Below are 19589 nucleotides of genomic sequence, written 5' to 3'. Positions count from 1 at the left end.
AATTCAGTAACTTTCTTGGTAAAACAATTCTTTAAGGTAGCTTTTCAGAATGATGGTATGGTGGGTACATATTCTATATTTGATGTGTTGTTGCTTTGTTAAATGATGACTTCTTTGCTTCATAGTTGAATGTTTTCCATTGAATTAACCACTTAATCTGCATTTTATTAATTGTTAATTTTTTAAATTTTTTTTTGCAGACCTCAACTTTTGGTCTTGTTAAACTTGGATAGCGAGCAGTTGGTGAAACATCCTAGATTGCTTTCTTTCACCTCTCAGTTGAAGGCTGGTAAAGGGCTGACTATTGTGGGCTCTGTGCTTCAGGGAATCTTCTTGGATAAATGTACAGAAACTCAGAAAGCTGAAGAGGTGTGTAAAAGCTTATAAACACTTGTAACTTCAACTAGTACTTAAATGTTGGATCTGTATAACTCATCTTGAATTAGAACAGACTGCTGTAAAGTATTGAATAAAATGTCAAATTTTTTCTATCAGCACAGTCAATGATTAAATATAGAGAACAGATTGGTGTGTGTAGCAAAACACTTTATAAAATTTCCCAATAGGATGAGACAAGGCTGATACTTCCTAGCTTTTTATTTTCTTTAATGTTGAGAGCCCTTGGCTCAGAATCAGATCACGTTCGTGGGGAAAAAAAAAAGTAATAGATTTTTAGCAAGTCACCCTATAAAGAAACCAGTTTTATTTAGCAAAAAAATTAACATTTATCTAACAATTGCAGATGTGTTTGGTATAATTTCATTCTCTGGATGTATACAGGGTATTGTTTTCTACATTGATATAGAAATATGTAGCAGAGCTAGGATTAGGAGCAGTCTTCACCAGAACCCTACTGTGTTGCTTAACTATAAACAGCATCCTTCTTGAGATCCTTTACTTTCTTTCTATTTTCTTTTCTTTCCTATTTTTCCCATATCTCTAGAGAAGGTAGGATGAGGTAGGAAAAAATAGTAAGTTGCCATGTAATTTAAGGTGACATCTAACTGTGCTACAAACAAAAGTGAACTTAATTTGAATGTTTCTTCCCTTGCCTTGCCCCTCTCCTTCCCTGACAACTTGTCAGTATTTGGCTGTGCTACCTGATTGGAAATATGTAGACATTTTTGTGGGAAGCCCTTGAAAATACCTGAACTTAATTTTAAATTGTCCCGTGAAGGAAAAAGAGAAGTTAATAGACTGAGCTGCTGAAGATCCGTTGTTTGTACAGCTTGCACTTTTAATGCAAAGCAAGTTTTACCTTTTTGTTTGGTCTTAAATCGTGTGCTTCTTTGTTTAATCCATTATTGGGGTAACTTGGTACAGGTAACTGTATTTGCTTACCTCCACAAACTCTCCAAATTTTACAGAGTGGGGAAACATTTTTAGAATATATCATGTTTCATGTAGTTTATTGAATACCATTAAAAAATCTAATGCCTTTTAGAAAATACTACAAAGCCTACTCCAAAAGTAGTCTCTGATTGCCACTAGATCGTCCAAAAATGGTTAATGTCTTCAGTGTTATTGAAAAGAGTATTAGTTGAAATGTCTACTGTTCTGATCCAAGTAATCTTAAAAGCTATATAAACACACCTGTGATTTATTCAAATCTGATATCTCTAAAATAGGTGAGCATTTGAAATATGGAAATGGACTTAACAAAGCTAACTGCCCTTTTTCTGCCAGCTTTTCTTTTTTTCTCCCTTTTGTTATTCAGACCTGTCCGTAGTGTTTTTTGAAATAACAAAGTATGAATTCAGATGGCCTAGCTGATAGCACATGAAAAGGCTCCAAGAGACCAGTTAGTTTGAAAACGTGGTGGAAAAGTGTAGCAACGGTGTGTTTGGAAGTAATTGTTAATAAGCTGTTGTTATCAGCAAGTGTGAGTAGAAAACAAGATAGAGAATACAACCAAGCCTCTGAAATAAAATGAAGAAAACCTTTAGACAGAAACTGTTTACCCATGAGAATATGAAATGTTACCTACAGTTGGCTTAACTTGAAGTCAACTATATTTTCCAGAGATGGAACAGAAGTGAATTTAAGGGAAACCTAATTCCTAGGTTCTCTAGACAGTCAGACCTGGTGTTAAGCGTGAGGCAACTATTGCTTTTAAAGTAGAAATGAAGATGAATTTTAGAGGTTTGAGCATCTGGAGGCCTCGCTGGTTTTGGAAAATCTGGACTAGAAAATGTTTCTAGAATATTTGTAGGAAATGAAGTTTTCTCCTGTATTTTACAAGAAAAAAGCATCTTATTAAACTGATACACCCTCACAGATATTGTTTGCACATAGTTGTTAGCTCTGCTACCAAATTCTCTGAAGATTTTCTTTCTCTACTGAACAGAATTTCTGATGTGAAGCCACACTGAGCCAGTGCCAAGTGTTCTGTGGTCAAATCTGTTGGTTTTGATAGGAATTTTGGAGCTTCCAAAATTGCAAATTTTGATGTGCTAGCTCTTCCTTCTGAAACCATGCTGATCTCCTGCACAAGTCATTGATACTGATGAGATTTTTAAAGTCATGCCATCAAAACCTAGTAAATGCCAAAGCTGATGTTCCCTAGCTGACCTTGTGCCATTTTGAATACTACTTCTAAATTACTTATGCAATAAATAAATTATGCATCTGTGTGTTTGTTGTTAAATGAAAGGGAACCATGTTGAAATTTAAGAGGTGTGGGAGATTAAATGTAGTCTGTTTATCTTGTCATTATTCAGCCAGTTATTCCAATTGTCTCCTGCACGTATATATTTCCATGTTGGGAGCCGATAAATACAATGTCAGCCTCTTAATGTCAAATTTGTTTAAGGAGCTTTGGTGGCCTCATCTGCTGAAGTCCTTGGCATCCCATTTTTCCAAACCCTTCCAACTCCAAAAGAAAGGACTTGTCATTCCAAACATACAGTGTTTTGTCAATCAGCAGTTTTGACTTTACCTGAAGCAGTGTTACTTTATCTATCTTTGTCAATGTGGTTAAACTCATATCTTGTTCATTCTTCCTTAGAAATAAAAGACTGAATAATTAAAGTAATGAAAAACCTGTGTGGTGTCTTGGGGAGGTGGTTGTTTTGGGTGTTAGTTGTCATAGAATCATGTTTGCTCTTTTGGAATTAGCAATTTGTTGGTTGTACGTTGTAGCTCCTGTTTTGCTGTTACTTAGTGCTGTTACTCCTCATAGTGATTATTACCGTGCTGATGACTGCATTTCCCTGTGTGTGATCTTCTTCCATTTGCAGAACGTTAAATCCTTAATGGGAGTAGAAAAGACTAAAGGATTTTGCCAGATTGTGGTGTCTCCTAATTTCAGAGATGGAATATCCTATTTGATTCAGTCAGCGGGTCTAGGAGGGATGAAGCACAACACAGTCCTGATGGCATGGCCACAGTCATGGAAGCAGACAGAAAATCGTTTCTCATGGAAAAATTTTGTTGGTATGTGTTTATTGTCTTTCTCCTATGCATTTGTAATACCACTATGTAACTACTGTATTTGCTATGTGGAGGAAATGTGATGCTGAACATCCAGTGGACAATTGAGTATTTCATGTGGGGTGGGTTTTCTTAGCCCTGGGTCTCTTCAGCCATAGCTTCTCTTGTTCTTCTCCTAAGCAGGGTAGTCACTAAAGCCAAGATGTTCCTCTTTTTCCTCAGCAGAATCTGGGAAGATTTAAGCTTTTGAATGTAGAAGAAAAGCTGTGAATGGTAACTAGAAGTTCTTGATCAGATGTCTTGCTTTCCCTTGCAGACACTGTACGAGAAACAACAGCAGCTCAGCAAGCACTGTTGGTGGCTAAAAACATCGACTTATTTCCAACAAATCAAGAACGATTTACTGAAGGAAACATAGATGTGTGGTGGATTGTCCATGATGGCGGTATGCTGATGTTACTGCCTTTTCTCCTTCGACAGCACAAGGCAAGGACAACAGAAAACGCCTGGGATTTCATTTTCTAACAATGAATACTTCTATGAGTTTCTAATGAAACACCCTTTCACCTTGATGGAGTTACTCATGGTGATAGCAATCATGTTACAAATTTTTATAATGTGCCTTTTTGATAGGTTTGGAGAAAATGCAAAATGCGTATCTTTACTGTGGCTCAAATGGATGATAATAGCATTCAAATGAAGAAGGACCTTCAGATGTTCTTATATCATCTTAGACTGAATGCTGAAGTAGAAGTTGTTGAAATGGTATGTTACTGCATGGTTTTTGGTTTTTTTTAGATGCAATTGAGACTAAATTTGGAAAATGGACTTAGCATTTTTGAAACTAAGAGATGTTAGCCCAAACGTGCAAAGGGAAAGACTGTGGGCCCACCAAGAACAAGAAGTTTTTTAAAGCAATGTTATCTTACAATGTCACAGTGCTAGTGTATGTGGTAGTGAGCTTAATAGTTTTGTCAAGTAGAGTTGAGCCGTTTTGGTGTATTAATGCCTGCTTTATTTGCGAGGACTAGTCCATAGGGATAGTTCATTCAGGTAGGAAAAAACTTGGAATTTTAGCAGGCAGTGAAATGGAAGGCTGAATGTGCTTAATCTAATAAGCCATGGCATCCAGCATGAGCGAGGATGAACAAGTCAGTCTCCAGCTGCTGTGTGATTATCTCTCCAGAATAAGGAATCTCCAGGCCCCCATGAGAGTATGTCAGTTGTTTTTTGGTGTTGCCAACTTCTTTGGCACTGGAGAACAAGATAGCAACATATAGCTACAAGTTCCCAAGTCAAATATTGAGAAAATTAATTTTGTAATTTTTTTCCTTTTTTAAATACTGGTCATAAACTGCTAAAGAAAAGGGCTAAAGCCGTATTCTGTCTAGACCCACTTTGTTTGGCAGCTAAGGAAGAACTTCAGGACTCAAAGGTGACTAGCATAGTGTCCAAAGTAAGACAAAAAAACCCCATGAAACTCCCCCAGCAAAGCAAAACCAAAACCCCACCACCTTTTAAACTCATTTTGAAGTGTGTTGAAGAAGGTGAGTCAGCTGGTTCAAAAGAAAATCCTACCACCAGTTCCTGGAATGAACACAACCTCTCAAAAAGATTTATCATGCTATTCAGGCGTAAAGCAAACTTTATGGAATCATTTAAATAATGAAAAAAACTACTTACAAAAAATTTGGTTAGTATTTTGAACTAGGAAGTAAGAGAAATCCTTTCATTTAATTTTATTTTTGTTTGCTTAGAGTACTGAATGTAAAAGACTAAATCCTGTGGCACGTGCAGGTGAAAGAAAACAGAGTACCATTAAAAAAAGGCTCAGCCTTGGTTGGGTTTTGAGCAGAAGACAGTATAGGAAGCACAATGAATTCTTATGCAGGTCATATTTAACCCTGAGATTCTTCCAAAAGATCAGAGGCATGTTAAGAGTCAGTGACAACACAGATGACTGCTATAGTTTTTTATGTTTTATTTTAGCTTAGTGCTGATCAGAGAATATATGTTAGGGTTTCTTCATAAATGCTCCTGTTGCTGAACCTTTCTCACTGGTGAAAGGGCAATGTGTTATTTTGTGGCTCTAGACATTTTTTGAGCAAACAAGTATGCACACGTGCTCAGGAGGCAGCGATGCAGACCCGTTTTAAATAAGCGCTTTCAACCCTTTCTCACTTTTGCAGCTTAGTCGGAACAGAACGATGGAAAGTCAGTCCCGAGTACCTCACATTTAGATAAAAATCACATTGATGTTGGTATAGTAGGATAGTTCATTGTATGAGATTTGCTGTTTGGAGATGAATTTTAAGAATGAGGACAGACAGAATTGATGGGTTATATGCTTGGGATTTCTCTAATGCTGTAAATATGTCCAAGACTGAATGAATGCAGGAATGAAGGTGGTACACTGGCTGAATGTTGTTCTTCTGAGTAGTACTTTTCTTCTGATATTTCTAATGCCAATGTCTTTTGCAGTTTGAAAATGATATTTCTGCGTTCACATATGAGAAGACACTTATGATGGAACAGCGATCTCAGATGCTAAAGCAGATGCAGCTATCAAAGAATGAAAGGGAAAGAGAGGTAGGAACTTTGGCTTGGCAGAGATGTTCTGTGAAAAATCAGTAGCGTTTCTTGTCTGCGGCTTCTAATCAAATTTTTCTAACTAGTCAAAGTCTTTTATAACTGCATTCTGTGTTAGTTTCTCTACAGCAGGTTTCACGTGCAATGTTATAATAATGTGGGGGAAAAAGAAAATCCTTTTTTATTTAACAGGTGTTTAGAGTTTTCCTGTTCTTGTTAAGATTAGTGCAAGTATTTACTAGCAAAGCATTTGAGCATCAGTGTGGACTATATCCAGAGCATTTCAAAACCTGATATACATCAGTAGCTAACGTTGATGGTTACTCAACTGGGCTGATGAGATTTGACTTGTTCTTATTCAATTCACAACAACTGTTTTTTAGTTTCTGCGTTATTCTGAATGGTTTATGTATCAACTAATTATTGTTTCTGGAGCCAACTAACCTATAATGCTATGCTATCCAGTAGGAAAGCTGTGTGTGCTGCTCCGCTACCCTTACTAGTCCCTGGTGGTATTTTACACGTTGTAGTGACAAGCTTCACGCAACTGTATTTTCATGAATATTTGTAACTTCAAAATTTTTTTTGTTTCTCTTTTGGCTTGTGCTTCTGCCCCCTCATTTACCTGGTTAACTGTCCCGTTATTATCAACACTTCTTAGTGATGTAAAAGATACTGAATGCTTTGGCTTTGCTATCACTTACAGTGATTTCCCTCCCATGCCAAGTAAGAGATCTCTACTGCGTTTAACTGGTCATTTGTAAAATAACTAGAATTTTTTATTATGGCTTTTTTTCTCTACTGATAATTGTAACACTTTTTATGCCTAAATTTTTCTCGTGTTAATCCTACAAGTCCATGCAGGCTTTTTTTTTTATCTCTCCTTATTTATTCTTATTTCCATTTTGCGGGATTTTTTTAAAGCTCCTAAAGATGCCTTATATTGCTGCAGCACTGTGCTGCTGTAAATCCTTTCTTCCAATGTGTGTTACAGTAGTTCTCTTTTGATCTGAGCCTGCCTAACACCTTTTCAGTAAAACAAGCTCTTCTGTACTCCTTACTCAGCGTTTTTAAGGTTTTTTCCACATTTTGTTATTGAACACTGGTATTTTTCCAGTGGATTTTGTGTGGCTTAATCTATGGCAGGTTTTTAAGGATTTAACTTTCTCATGAATGCTTTACCAGTAGCCCAAGGACCTAAGGCTCTGTAGTCTATAGCATGTAAATTGTAGTGGAGACAGAATAATTTCTTCTCAGCTCTGTGAGTTGGTCTAAATCTGCACTGCTTCAGAGTGCTGTTTGCTTGCAAATTTTAATTTCTTCCTACCCCACCCCTGGTTTTGGTTTTTTTTAATAGTATTCGTTTGTTTTCTTGTTTGGTTTTTTTTTTTAATTACTCACTCTTACCTGAATGTAGCCATCACCATTATAGCTTCAGTTTTTTCCTTTGTATCATGCAAGGTAAAACCTGAGATGTTCAAAATACCACTGAATTTATTTCATGGTCTTAAGTAAAATCCTTGCTAATTCCAAGAACATCTAGTACTTACTTCCTGCCTTGTCCAAGAATAAATGCCATATCCATCTGTTGTTTACGATTTCAATATCTTAATCTACCTTGTTCTTTTATACTTCCATCAGAAAATGTCTAGCTATGCTTTCACTTCCTCTGGAGCTGCAAGTTGAATATATGCACTCAGCGTGACAGGTCGTCTTCTCTTAAATGAGCCAAGCCATCCCCTCCAGTTTTATGATGACCTCCAAAATATTTTTCTCATTAGTATCACTAGTTCAAATCAGCATTGCTTTTATTCTCATTATCTGTCTCCAGCCATTCAAATATAAACCTGATATTCCAGCTTTGAATGGTGTTTGTTACCATGAAGATCAGTTTTTTAACTTCACTTTCGTGCTTGTACCTCTTCAGACCAGGCTCTGACCTTCCTGAAGGGGAAAATTTGGTTTTGTACAGCATTCTTTTGCTATTTCCCTTGTAGGCATGCTCTTATCCCTGAGGAATCACCCTTACCCTCCCGTTTTCTGTCAGTTTTTTAAAATGGAACTTTATTTGATCTTGTGCCTGGTTTTTCTTGTGGAACTGAGGCAAAAGAACTCATCAGATTTTTGTTTCCTTTTTTGAGAAAGCTGGTTGATTTGCTTCCATTCAAGTGTAAATATAACACATGCATGCGAAGCATAAGATCTGCGGACTTGGGTGCAACTGCCAAACATTTATTTATTTGACTTTGACAATAGAGCTGCAGAAACAAAATGTAGAGCTTTGTTCACTTCCTTGCTGCCTTTCCTGGTGGTCATTGGCTTCCCTCTGTGGCTAGTCCTGAGTAATAACTGTTGGGCTGGGCACTGGTATTGTTGGACCTGTGGGAAGGCAGCCATCCATCCCACCGCTGTTTTATGTTGGTTTGCGCAGCACCAGTGCTGCTGTTAGGTAAGATTGGCAGAAATGTGGGTGCATGTAGGCGAGGAGCACAATTATACTTTGTATATCACTGGGAAATAAATCGGTGCTTAGAGATGGAAAGCAGCTTTCTCATCTGCTTGAATTTTTTTTATGCTATTGATTGTAACAGAATAAAATAAATTCATCTGAATCATCATATATATGATGGGATGTGACCCTCACAAACAGGGGAATATTAGAAGTTCCCATATAGACGAAAGGATTAAATTCATCTCATGTTTTCACAAGTCTCTGTAAAAAGCAGTAACCAACTGCTAAACATCCAAAACAGCACCCCATAGTATATATAAACAAGTGACGTTTGTGAAAATAAAGCAAGTCTATAACAAGCTGTGATACCGAATCTCATGTATTTAAATGAAGACAACTTTTATTTTGAATGATATGATCATCTGCTTTTTTCTGTAGACTGTTGTGGTTTTTTTGTCCTTGGTAACATTTTTGTCTCAGATTCAGAGCATCACTGATGAGTCTCGAGGCTCAATCAGAAGAAAAAGCTACTCCAGTCCACAGTCCATTGGCCAAGATGCGCAGGCACTGCTGACTAATGATTATCGAGAGGAGGAGGTAGTTGGACGTAGTACTGACTAGATATATTTTCCCATTGCAACACTTGGAGTGCCACTATTGCAAACTGAACTACAAATGAACAACTTGATCATTCATTGTTACAGAATAGTTCTTCAAAGATTTTAATTTTTACTGTAAATTCATTATCTTACTCTATATTTTTTCCTCTGGATGATGCTTCTGTGACAGGAATTACATCCTATTTTTCTCACACCTATTTTCCATAGAAGAAACACTTGTGTTTCTGAGAATGCCTGTTTTACTTAAGAGCCAGAAGCAAGGATATTTCTCTGCCTCCTATCTTTTAAAGTCTTAATAGCATGTGTTTCATTAATAAGCATATTTCATGCTTTCACAAAGCATTGCCTTCCTTTATTATTCCTTTATTGAAGTACTGAAGCTTTTCGGAGACCATATAGATACACTAGGGGGACGTCTATGCTCATTCACAAGCCATTATTAACCCATAAATGTCATTAGTATTTTCTTAGTGGTGAGTTGGAAAGAAAATGAACTAATGTGATTAATGGCTTTAGTGTACACTTGAAGTGTTGCTCATATCTAAAGATGCGTAGCCTAGTTTGTAGAAATGCTGTAATACCTTTGTGTTTCTCTTTCCTCATGAAGTGCGAGAAGAACATGTTGTATTCCATATAATTAATTTAGTATCAAAACAGCACTAACAAAAATGTGCTTTTGTTGTCTTTGCATTATCATGAACTATATGTGTGCTATAGGTCCATTTTTTCTCTTGGCTCACTGTCTTTCTAAAAATGGCAAACTGTCTTTCACTGAAGCACAGTTGTATTGGACTCATCTTACAGTGGTTATTTCAAAATTTTAGCTCGTTGGATACTGCCATATGGCACGTATGCTATCTGCATGTGTTTGTAAGCTTTTTCCATTCTCAGGATAGAACTGTATTCGTGGTAACTTCTGATTCATGGTCTTGACTTGTTTAATCTTCTGTGGAGATACGAAGGCCATCAAACAAATAGATAGTTACGTGAGCCTCAGAATTGAGCTCTAGGTTTTGGGAATCTACAAGAATAGGGACTTGGAGAAATTAGCAGAAATACAGAAACTTAAGCATTTACGAACAGCTGCAACTACAGTTTGTGAACCACTAGGGGAATTGCTGTTCAGAGATAGAAAGTGGTTTTCTCATCTGCTTTGATTCTATTAATGCTTTTGGTTGTGACCTGAATGAAATTGCTTCTTTTGAGTCATCACATATATGGAGGGACGTGACCATCACTAGCGTGATAATTGAGGTTGCCAAATAGAACAGGAGCTTCAACTCATGATGTAACAAGTCTCTGAAGACCCTTCAAAACTGCTAAAGATCTTAAACAAACAAACAAAAAACCCTCCCAAATGCCAACCCCCTGAAAACAACACACCAAAACACAAAAACAGTCCTCCCCCCATACCAATTCACTTATGATTTTAAGTCTAAGGTACTTTGTGTTGCTTTTGATGGGAATACAGAAGTGTAAGGACAAGGTATTATGAGAGAGAGTAAGTAAATAACATACGTTAAATATTTTTCTTTCCTCAAGAGGGGTGAGGGGAACGGGAAATGGAGAACACAGAAGTGCATGTACAAGTGGGAACAACAGTACTGTGTTCCTAAAGTTATGATTTCAGCTTCTGGTATTATAAGTGATGAGAGGGCCCCTTCATGGTTAGATTGATTGGCTTTTGTTATGTGATATGCACCTGCATGCATAAAGGAATGTAGCTAGCCTTCAATTTGGCCGGCCCAGCCTTGTGTTACTGGGACCATGAGTCACACTGGTAGTTCAGCTAAAGGCATGTGTAATGGTCAGTGTTCATGACAGTATCTGAGAAAATAGTAATGTCACTGATGAAGCATGAGAGCATGGGCTTTCATGTTTTTCACTAGCAAAAAGCCATGGTGTCAATGAAGTACCCTCTGGCTGGATTCAGCCTCACTTTTATTTAATGACAAAAATAATGTCCAGCCCAGATATAATCCTGCGAATGTAAACAAATAACTACCTTTTAACAAGCAGTTTCCTTTAGTGATGAAGTCAAAACAGTCTGATACTTGCCCACAAAGTAAGGTGAATTTTTCTGTGCCTTCCTTTGTTCCACTGCTGTGAAATTCCTTTTCAAAATTTTAATGAAATATAATCTACAAGTGCTCTTTTTGGCTGAATCTTGGGGTGATTGATTGTTTTGTCACCAGGCTCAGCTGATCCATGATAGAAACACTGCCTCGCACTCAGCTCCAGTGGTCAAAGCAAGTGTGGCTGCTGCTGTGCCAGAAAAAGTGCAAATGACGTGGACTAAAGAAAAATTTGTAGCTGAAAAGCATAAAACCAAAGATTCAAATGTGTCTGGCTTTAAAGATATTTTCAACATGAAGCCGTAAGTATACCTGTGATGTTTGGAGTTTTGTATTTGATTGTGTGTATTGTAGTGGGGTGGGGGGTTTTTGTTGTTGTTCTGGGTTTTGTTTTTTAAGAGATTAAGATGATTATTTAAAGTTTAGAGTACAAATTTGCTTTTTCCATGCAGTTCACTTAGATACCATTCTTCTGAAACTAGCATGGACTTGGGTGGAACAACAATGGCTGTAAAGTGTCATTCAAAAGAATGTTGAGTTTACAGCTTAGTCTGCCATATTTAAGCATTTTAACATCTCTGCTTTCTGGTAGAGTTTAGAAGTTGTGAATGAAGCTTAATGGTAACTTCTGTTTTTCTCTCTTCCTGTGGGTAACAAATTGCTGTGTATCATTTCCCTGCCTCATTTACTGTGTTTTGTTGGGGTGGAGAGAGTACCAAAGATGCAGATAAGACTCTTCCAAGACATTTAGCTTATGTGTTAGTTTTCGTTTGTTTTTGAGGGGGAAGGGGTGTGTGAGTGTTTGAGTTGGTTTTTTTTCTTTTCTTTCTTTTTTTTGAAACAGAAATTCGGTCCTCATCCTGTAAATAAAAGTAATATAAAATTTGTGCTTATAGGTATGTCTTGTTATATTAGTGTTTCCCGTTGAAATATTCTTTAATGTCTTTCTCTTAAATAGAGGTGACTTAATAGATAAGAGCTACTACCTATGTCAAGCCTGATGTAGACACAAAACCTATGACAGAAAGGTGGCAGCTTGTTTCCTTCTGCATGTTGTGATTCAAGCACATACATGCATCTTTTCCAAGTTTTGAAAGAATGTGGTTAAAGCGTGGCCTGGCCTATTTTCTGCATATGCCCAAAGCAAAACTGTGAATGTCAAGGGAAATTTTAATATCTAAAGGAAATCTATCTTAAATCTAGGGCTCGTAGACAGTAGCATTAGAAGGTATGATTAGAATCAGCACCTTCATCCTAAGTTGTTTTGAGGATCTGCTCTGAGCTCTTTAGAAACAGTTTGTCTTCTGCAAACCGCAAACATTTATCTCGTTCATGCTCTAAAGCACCGTTTTTGTTCTGGGCTGCATTAGATGCTAATTTTTTATTTTATTTTATTTAGTTATTTGGGGGGGGGGGGGTAACATCTTGGAAATATTTCCTGTTACTACTTTAGAATTGTGCAAGATACAGACTTAAGATATTATTATTTCAAAACTGCTATGTGTGGTTGGGGGTGGAAATTACAGTTCAGACTTGGTGTGCCTGTACAGTATATTAATATTGTTGAATTTAAAATGTGCCTGATGGTGTAAATATTTTTTCCCTGAACATTTGCTTCCCTTCCACATAGAGAATGGGGAAATCTGTAAGTCCAAGTTTCATTTCACTTAAGCAATGTAGGCTGTTCCCTGGTTCTTGTGGTCTTGTATGTTGTATGTGTGTTACATGAGTTGCACTGTGTATATTCTTTTGTGCCTTTGTTTATATACTGTGATGATGCATTTATCACTGAAAAAATATTCTTCATGACTTGTTAATGTTTTCTTCTAAATATTATCAACTTTCCAGTCGAGGTAAGTCACGTAACATGTATTTTAGTTTCTGTAAGTATATAAAATTTGATAGTACTCCTCTGCACCAGTGTAATATTCAGTTTTCTAGTTAACTACATTAAAAAGTAAATACATTTCTGTTCTGGAAAAATAGCCCCCATTGCGATATAAATACTTGAACAATAAAGCTGAATTTGTTCACAGAGGGAGCTTTCATACTTTGTCAAATGCCAGTTCTTGCCTCCCTTTCTACTAACCCATGCATGTGTAGGAATAACACAAGGTCGGATATATATTGGATATGACCGCATACAAAAATATGACACTCCATCTCTCTTTGTTCTTGGGTGGAACTGACTCTTGACTGCTCTGCTTTCTTTTCCGGAGCCCACTGTTACCTTCATTTGTCTAACAAATGTAGTTTCTTACGAAAATTTAGCTTATTTTGTATACTATGTGTGATTTCGGTCCTTCCAGTGCTTGAAGGCTAAATGAAGTTAGTCAGCCTGGGTTCACGTTGTACACAATATACCTTTAGTTAATTTGAGCCTTTATTTCAGTGCTTAGTTCTTGCCGCTTCATCACAAATTTATATCCTCCTTATTTCCCCTTGCATTTTATCTTTAGTTTTACAATGTTTCTACTTCAACATTTATACACCTCTTCAACTACACACTATTGCTTCTCCCTTCGTAGTTCTTCGGTCTTCTCAACCCACTGTTCTGCTTCTGAAAAACTGAGCTTCACGTATTCTTTTGTTCCATGTATAGTTTTTGTACAGTTGGTTCTTAGGACAGATGGCCACTGTGACAGAAAATCCTCCAGGAGGGACTGATAAACTCAATTTTGGAAATGTTGTGGTCTTGGGGGAAAACACCAGGAGTGGGGAGGGGAGTGGAGAGAATCAGCTGAAATGGATGTGTCCGGTCTCCACTGGCTACTAAACTTCAGGCCAAATGCTTTTTTTTTTTTTGTTTTCCTTCCACTTCCCCCTAATTGTCCCTGCAAAATCAAGGATGAAAATGCAATATGAGACATGCTACACCTGATACTATCCTCTTAATGGCTATTCCCTTCATAGAAAAAAAGAAATTGGGGGGGGGCTTAGTAGAACACAAGTATGTATGCTCCCTGCATTCTCCATCTTGGTACCCTGTGTTTAAATGAATCTGTATCTGGCTGCTGCTCTCAACTCTATGCTTACTTATACAAACTGAGGGTAGCCTCATATTTCTAGAAGATTCTAGGATTAAGTGTTGGTGTGGCCCCCTGAATAGACCTCTAGTAGTAGAACAAAGTTGTGTGTTTCCTTTTATGAATTTTGGCTTCCTAAATCTGGGAAAAGAGATCTCTTTAATTTCCATTGTTTACTTGAGCTGAAACAGTGCTGAGGCTTGTGCTGCAATTTTGATTGCTGTCAGTGGAATTCAGAAGATGCCAGACTTGATCAGGCATTTCAGAGGATGCCTTATGTCCTGCTGCTACTAATGTGCCAGTCCTCCCTCTGTAGGACAGTGTGTGAGCCGAGCGGCGCAGGGTGCTGTTGTACTTTTACTGTGAGACCAGTAGTGACAGTGCTAAGAAAACTGCGCCAGGTAGAGTGATCTGAGTGTCTTATACCAGCACACTGGTATCTGTCTCCGTTCTTGAGATGTGCTGTCACCTGGTGCTTCTGAGCTTCCCTTTGAAGTGACTCGTTTCACTTGTAAAGAATCTACTTTTGGGCGGCAGATCTTTTGGATAAATGGGCTTGCTTAGGTAGAGTCTAAATATTTCTTTTGCACTGCAGCATATGACTCATTTTCAGTCTTGGCTAGTTTTACACAGATAGCAGTTTCTCAGGGACTGTGAGGGAACTGTTCTTTTGTTTTGTTTGGAAGAGAACTGAATCGTCCAAGGTGGTTCCTAAAATAAGGAAATCTCTGAAGTCCTAGCAATTTTTCCCTTTTGCGCATAAATTTACAAGCAAAGCAGTAGTTAATATTGATAACATAGAGGCAGAGGCTCAGTTGCAGTTCATTGCTTACTGCCTTACTATGTGACATGAGAAACTAGTAATTTTTTTCGTAAATTTTATACTGTTTCTAAATTTTCTTAACCAGACATAAAATAATCTTGTAACGTTTCCAGAGGAACATGAGGGAAGTCCTGTACTGTACAACATAAATGCTGCAATCTTTGCATTGCATTGCTGTAATTCCTTTGGGATTTCTTGTACAACTCCAGTTACATTTTTGTGTAATTCAATAAACTGGATTCTCAGTGGTTTTGACTAAATTTAAATAGAAATCAATTTCTATTAAGTTTTTGCATCATCTTAATAAAAGATAACTGAGAATTGGAGGATTTGTGCATTTTGGCAATCCACTTAGATTTGCTTGTATTTCAGAGTTAGATGTTCTTTTCAAAGGAAAAAAATCTTTTAAACCTAGGTATTGTATTTTCTCAAATGTTTTTTGAATGAGTACAAATACTGGTGTCCATGAAAATAGCTTATTCTGCATTATATATATTAAGCTTATAAATTCAAATACATAACGTATAATTCAAATGCACAAGTATTGTGACAGTACTAAAAGATGTTTGTTTGCATGCTAGGAATCAGTCAAATGTAAGAAGAATGCACACAGCTGTGAAGCTCAATGGAGTAGTGCTTAATAAATCACAGCATGCTCAGCTAGTTCTCCTGAATATGCCTGGACCTCCTAAAAACAGAAAAGGGGATGAAAACTGTATCCTCTGTTATACTGCTTCCGTATTTCTTGAAATTGGGAGGGGTTTTTTAGTGATTGTGCAGTTGTCCACTTGTCGGGATAAGTATTAGTAATCATGGTAAGCATAACTTTCACTTTAAGAAAATTACTTTTGATTCCACAGAGTTTTAAGAAATGTTGATAGTGGTTTATTTTTTTTAATTGATGTAAAGCATTCCCCTGTATTGAACTCACTCTGAAATCTCTATATTTTCCATAGGTGAGTAGGTCAGAACTAGGAACTTTTCCCTAAATTAGGCCTTGCTTCCACTTGAGCCAAGCAGGTGGATTAAGCAATGGGACAGTAAAGGGAAACGGGAAAACTCCTTGATCAAATTGTTGAACTGGATTTCTGCATTACATGTCAGGCTTCTTGTGAGATTAATGGCTATTTTGTTTCCTTTCTGAATGAATTCCTTGACTTAATGGTATTTCAGACATGGAGTTCTTGGAAGTTCTGACAGAAGGTCTGGATAGAGTTCTCCTAGTTCGAGGCAGTGGACGTGAAGTGATCACCATTTATTCTTAACCCGTTTGCACACTTTATTCAACAGCCTCCCACACCCCAAATGAGAAAACAAAGTTATTTGCCATAATTTGAGGAGCTTCATTAGGAGTTCTAGTGCATCGAAAATTAGCTTGCAAGCTGAATCTTCTGATGTGTTCTGGTTTTTCTATTAAAGAAGTTATATTTAAATTATATTTTAAGAAGATAGATTTATGTAGATAGAAAACATTTCTGTAGTGCATTAATGAATGGTGGTTGGGTTAGGATATTTATACATAGCATATTCTGACACCTTGTTAAACTGTGGTGAAGCACAAGAAAAGAAATAGTAATGCAATAGGTTTTTTTAACCTATAGAAGTGTAAGCAATTTTTCGTTATTTTAATCTTTGTTCTGAATCTAAATAAAAGGGAAAGGTTTTAGGAGACATTGGCTTCCTCCCTTACCAAAATGCTGCTATATTGCTTCTGTTGGGATTAGGCCTAGTTCAGGAAACTTCATTCAGAAATGTATACAACCACTCAAATTTGTATATTATGTGCATAAAGTATTTCCCTAAAGTTCACCATTTGCCACACATTTTATATAACATTTCTCTAATTAAAATACTTCATCAGATAGCTGAAGCCTCCAGGTGATGGTAACAGTAAATAGACAAGTTTTGTGGGTATTTTTTTTCCCCTGTGAACTACTGGCAGTTAGTGTATTGCATAATTATACCAGTGAAACCTAAGAGCATCCAGCTCCCAGGAAGGCTATGATGCAGTAACTCCACCTGTTTGCAAATATAATTGTAACAATTGATAAACCACAGCAAGTTGGTTAATGAAGTACAGTCTTGTTTTCAAATATGTATATTTTGAAAATGTTGTATGTATGTGCTGCTGTTTAAAATAAAATCTGCTTTTCTGAACTGAACAACTCTTAAGTGTGCTTCATTTGTAATCCTTGAACAGTTGAGCTTGGGTGCTCAATAGAAATGTCTTGCTTCTGTCAGAATTCTGTCCCTTTTCAGACACTGATAGTTCTGTAAGTGTTGTTTTAAGACCTAAAGTGTTCATTGGGTAGCAGGAGATTACTCTAAAAAGAATGGTTTTATTTAAACATATATTAACTATTATAATACAATCAATATTTCAGCTCAAACTGGGACAGCAGAGGCTAAATACCTGACTCTGCTCAAGACCAGCACTTTTATCACAGAGTGCTCAGGGAGCAAAACAAAGTTATAAAGAGCTGACAGCGGCTGTTAGCAGGCCCCGTTTAATGCACAGCAACAGAGGGAACACAGATAGATAGTCAGGCGACCCAGTGAACTTTAGATGGAGAGAAGGCAGCTGTAGACCACTGGGCATTGGTATAGATTATTTAGGCTTTGGGGTGGGATTTGAAAATTTGAAAGTGTCCGGCTGCTCCCACAGAGGTGGTGCCAGGAAGGAATTCTCTTGCTGTCCCTCATCTTCACTTTGCAGCCATAGAACTGCTGCAACATAACTTGGAATATGAGCCCAGAATTCCCACATATTTTAGGATGAGCTTTGTCACAGCTGCCCCAAGGACTGGGACACACTCACCTCTGCTCTCTAGCATCTCCAAAATCCAGCAGGGATGCAAAATGTAGGGCACAGGTATGCTCAGCCACCTGCTTCCCTGTGGGATGGGGATGCTCAGTGCCTGGCACTGCAGCACCCTGTGCTTCACCCTACCACACCAGGGAGGGGGCCAGGAAGGTGCCCCCCAGTGGGCTATGTCCCTGGCTCCCCTCTGACTGCTGCAGGAGACTCATGCCCAGTTCTGCTCTTTACCCACAGCCCCAGGGAACCAGCTGTGGCCACAGCAGGTGCCCGTACCTCAAGCACAGGGCACCAGCAGGCAGGAGCTGGGCTGCCCCAGCTGCGGGGCTGAATTTTGGCACCTTGTCTCACAGGAGGCACCTGATGCGCCACCAAGCCTGAGGTCAGGCAGAGACCAGGCACAGCTCATCACACATGGCTTCAGTACCATCGAGGCAGAGACCTGGGCTCGATGAGGCAGGGCTGTAAAACCCCACAGCCCCGGGGCAAGCACAGCTGACCCTGCCCAGAACATCTCGGCTCCCCTGCACTGCCTAGGCACCCCCAGACCCCTGCCTACACCTGGTGAAGAGCTCTTCCTCACTGGTGCAGGGCTCCCCTGCACCCCAGGGGCTGGGTTCCCACGTCCCCCACCTGTGGCTGTGGTGCCGTTTGTTCCAGCTTGAGGACAGTATGGGGGCAAACAACCCACCCTGGCTCAAAGTAGCACACCAAAACCCACAGGCTTGTACCCCACAACACCCTACTGCCCTTGGGGAGCGGCCCCCATTCCCCCGTGGAAGGACAGGGCTGTGGCGAGCCCTTGGCAGGGTCAGACCCCCCAGGCAGACACCCTCACACCTGCGCCCAGCAGGGCAGTGCCAACACCCATCTCCCCCTGTCCCACCCACATAGCTCCCGGACGCACCGGTGCCGGGTGCTAGTCATGGGCCAGGCACAGGACACACAGTGGAAATGGGCCAGCAGCGCGGGGGGGGGGGGGGCGGAGGGGCGCCAACAAAAGGGCTGGTGAGCTGTCGTGGGGGGCATGCAGCCCTACCTACACACAGGCAAGCAGCTTGTGGGCAGCAGCAGGGTGCTGGGCACTTTGCTGTAGTGAGTTATGGCATTTTTTTGGAGGGAACAGTGAGGTTCTGAACCTGCTTTATCCCTCACCACCCCTGCAAGGTCCCGACCTACTGGCTGGTTATAAAATAAAGTGGGTACAACAGGGGAGAGTCGTTGGCTGTGGGCTCCCACCTGAGAAAAAGCTCCACCTCATAATAGGCACTGGAGAATCCACAGAGGGGGAGTACCCAAAACCCACCACTGCCGTGGGAAGTACTGCCATGGGCCCCCACAGCACCCCAGCCCCATGGGAACGGATGGTGCTGCCAAGGGCAAAATGGGGGGGGTCCTGTACCTCTTGCTGGGGCAGGATGCACCCAGCCTGGGAGCAAAAGCCAGGCCTGCAGCATGCAGGAGTCCCACCTTTTTTAGGATAAGTTTTGTCACAGCTGCCCTGAGGACAGGGACATGCTTCCCTCGGCCTCACTGGCACCTCTGAAATCTGGCAGCTGAAACTGAAATCCTTGTCCTTTTGACTATGGCTGCAGTCTCTTCCACCGAGGTCCCTGAGAGGACACCGGTTCCTTACAGCCACAACACCTTGTTGCCTCCTCCCCCACCCTCCAGAGAGCCTGGGACAAGTCCTGCCACTGTCCCACACTTGACAGCCCACTCCCCACATCTCACTGCTCCCAGGAAGAGCCCTG

General features: G+C 39.4%; 1 protein-coding gene across 8 annotated transcripts in view; it reads left to right on the top strand.

Annotated features, from left to right (window-relative positions):
* The window catches only part of LOC121086063 (solute carrier family 12 member 7-like), a 77984-nt gene extending 60810 nt beyond the window's left edge, over positions 1-17174 (top strand). For 4 of the 8 annotated variants that reach the window (XM_040589238.1, XM_040589244.1, XM_040589241.1 and 1 more), the window contains 10 exons: positions 201-369; positions 3240-3435; positions 3749-3918; positions 4066-4197; positions 5914-6021; positions 8954-9070; positions 11289-11470; positions 12799-12813; positions 15599-15732; positions 16191-17174. In XM_040589238.1, the coding sequence (XP_040445172.1) occupies positions 201-369; positions 3240-3435; positions 3749-3918; positions 4066-4197; positions 5914-6021; positions 8954-9070; positions 11289-11470; positions 12799-12813; positions 15599-15732; positions 16191-16282 (1315 nt within the window). In that variant the 3' untranslated portion in view covers positions 16283-17174. The remainder of the gene's footprint in view (positions 1-200; positions 370-3239; positions 3436-3748; positions 3919-4065; positions 4198-5913; positions 6022-8953; positions 9071-11288; positions 11471-12798; positions 12814-15598; positions 15733-16190) is intronic. The other 4 variants (XM_040589242.1, XM_040589239.1, XM_040589245.1 and 1 more) reach the window with 4 other exon arrangements.
* Positions 17175-19589: the final 2415 nt, after the last annotated feature.

This window comes from Falco naumanni, chromosome 4 (genome assembly GCF_017639655.2).
Source record: "Falco naumanni isolate bFalNau1 chromosome 4, bFalNau1.pat, whole genome shotgun sequence".
Taxonomy (NCBI): Eukaryota; Metazoa; Chordata; class Aves; order Falconiformes; family Falconidae; genus Falco; species Falco naumanni.
Note: the sequence above shows the minus strand (reverse complement) of the source record. Positions and strands in the feature narration are given on the sequence as shown.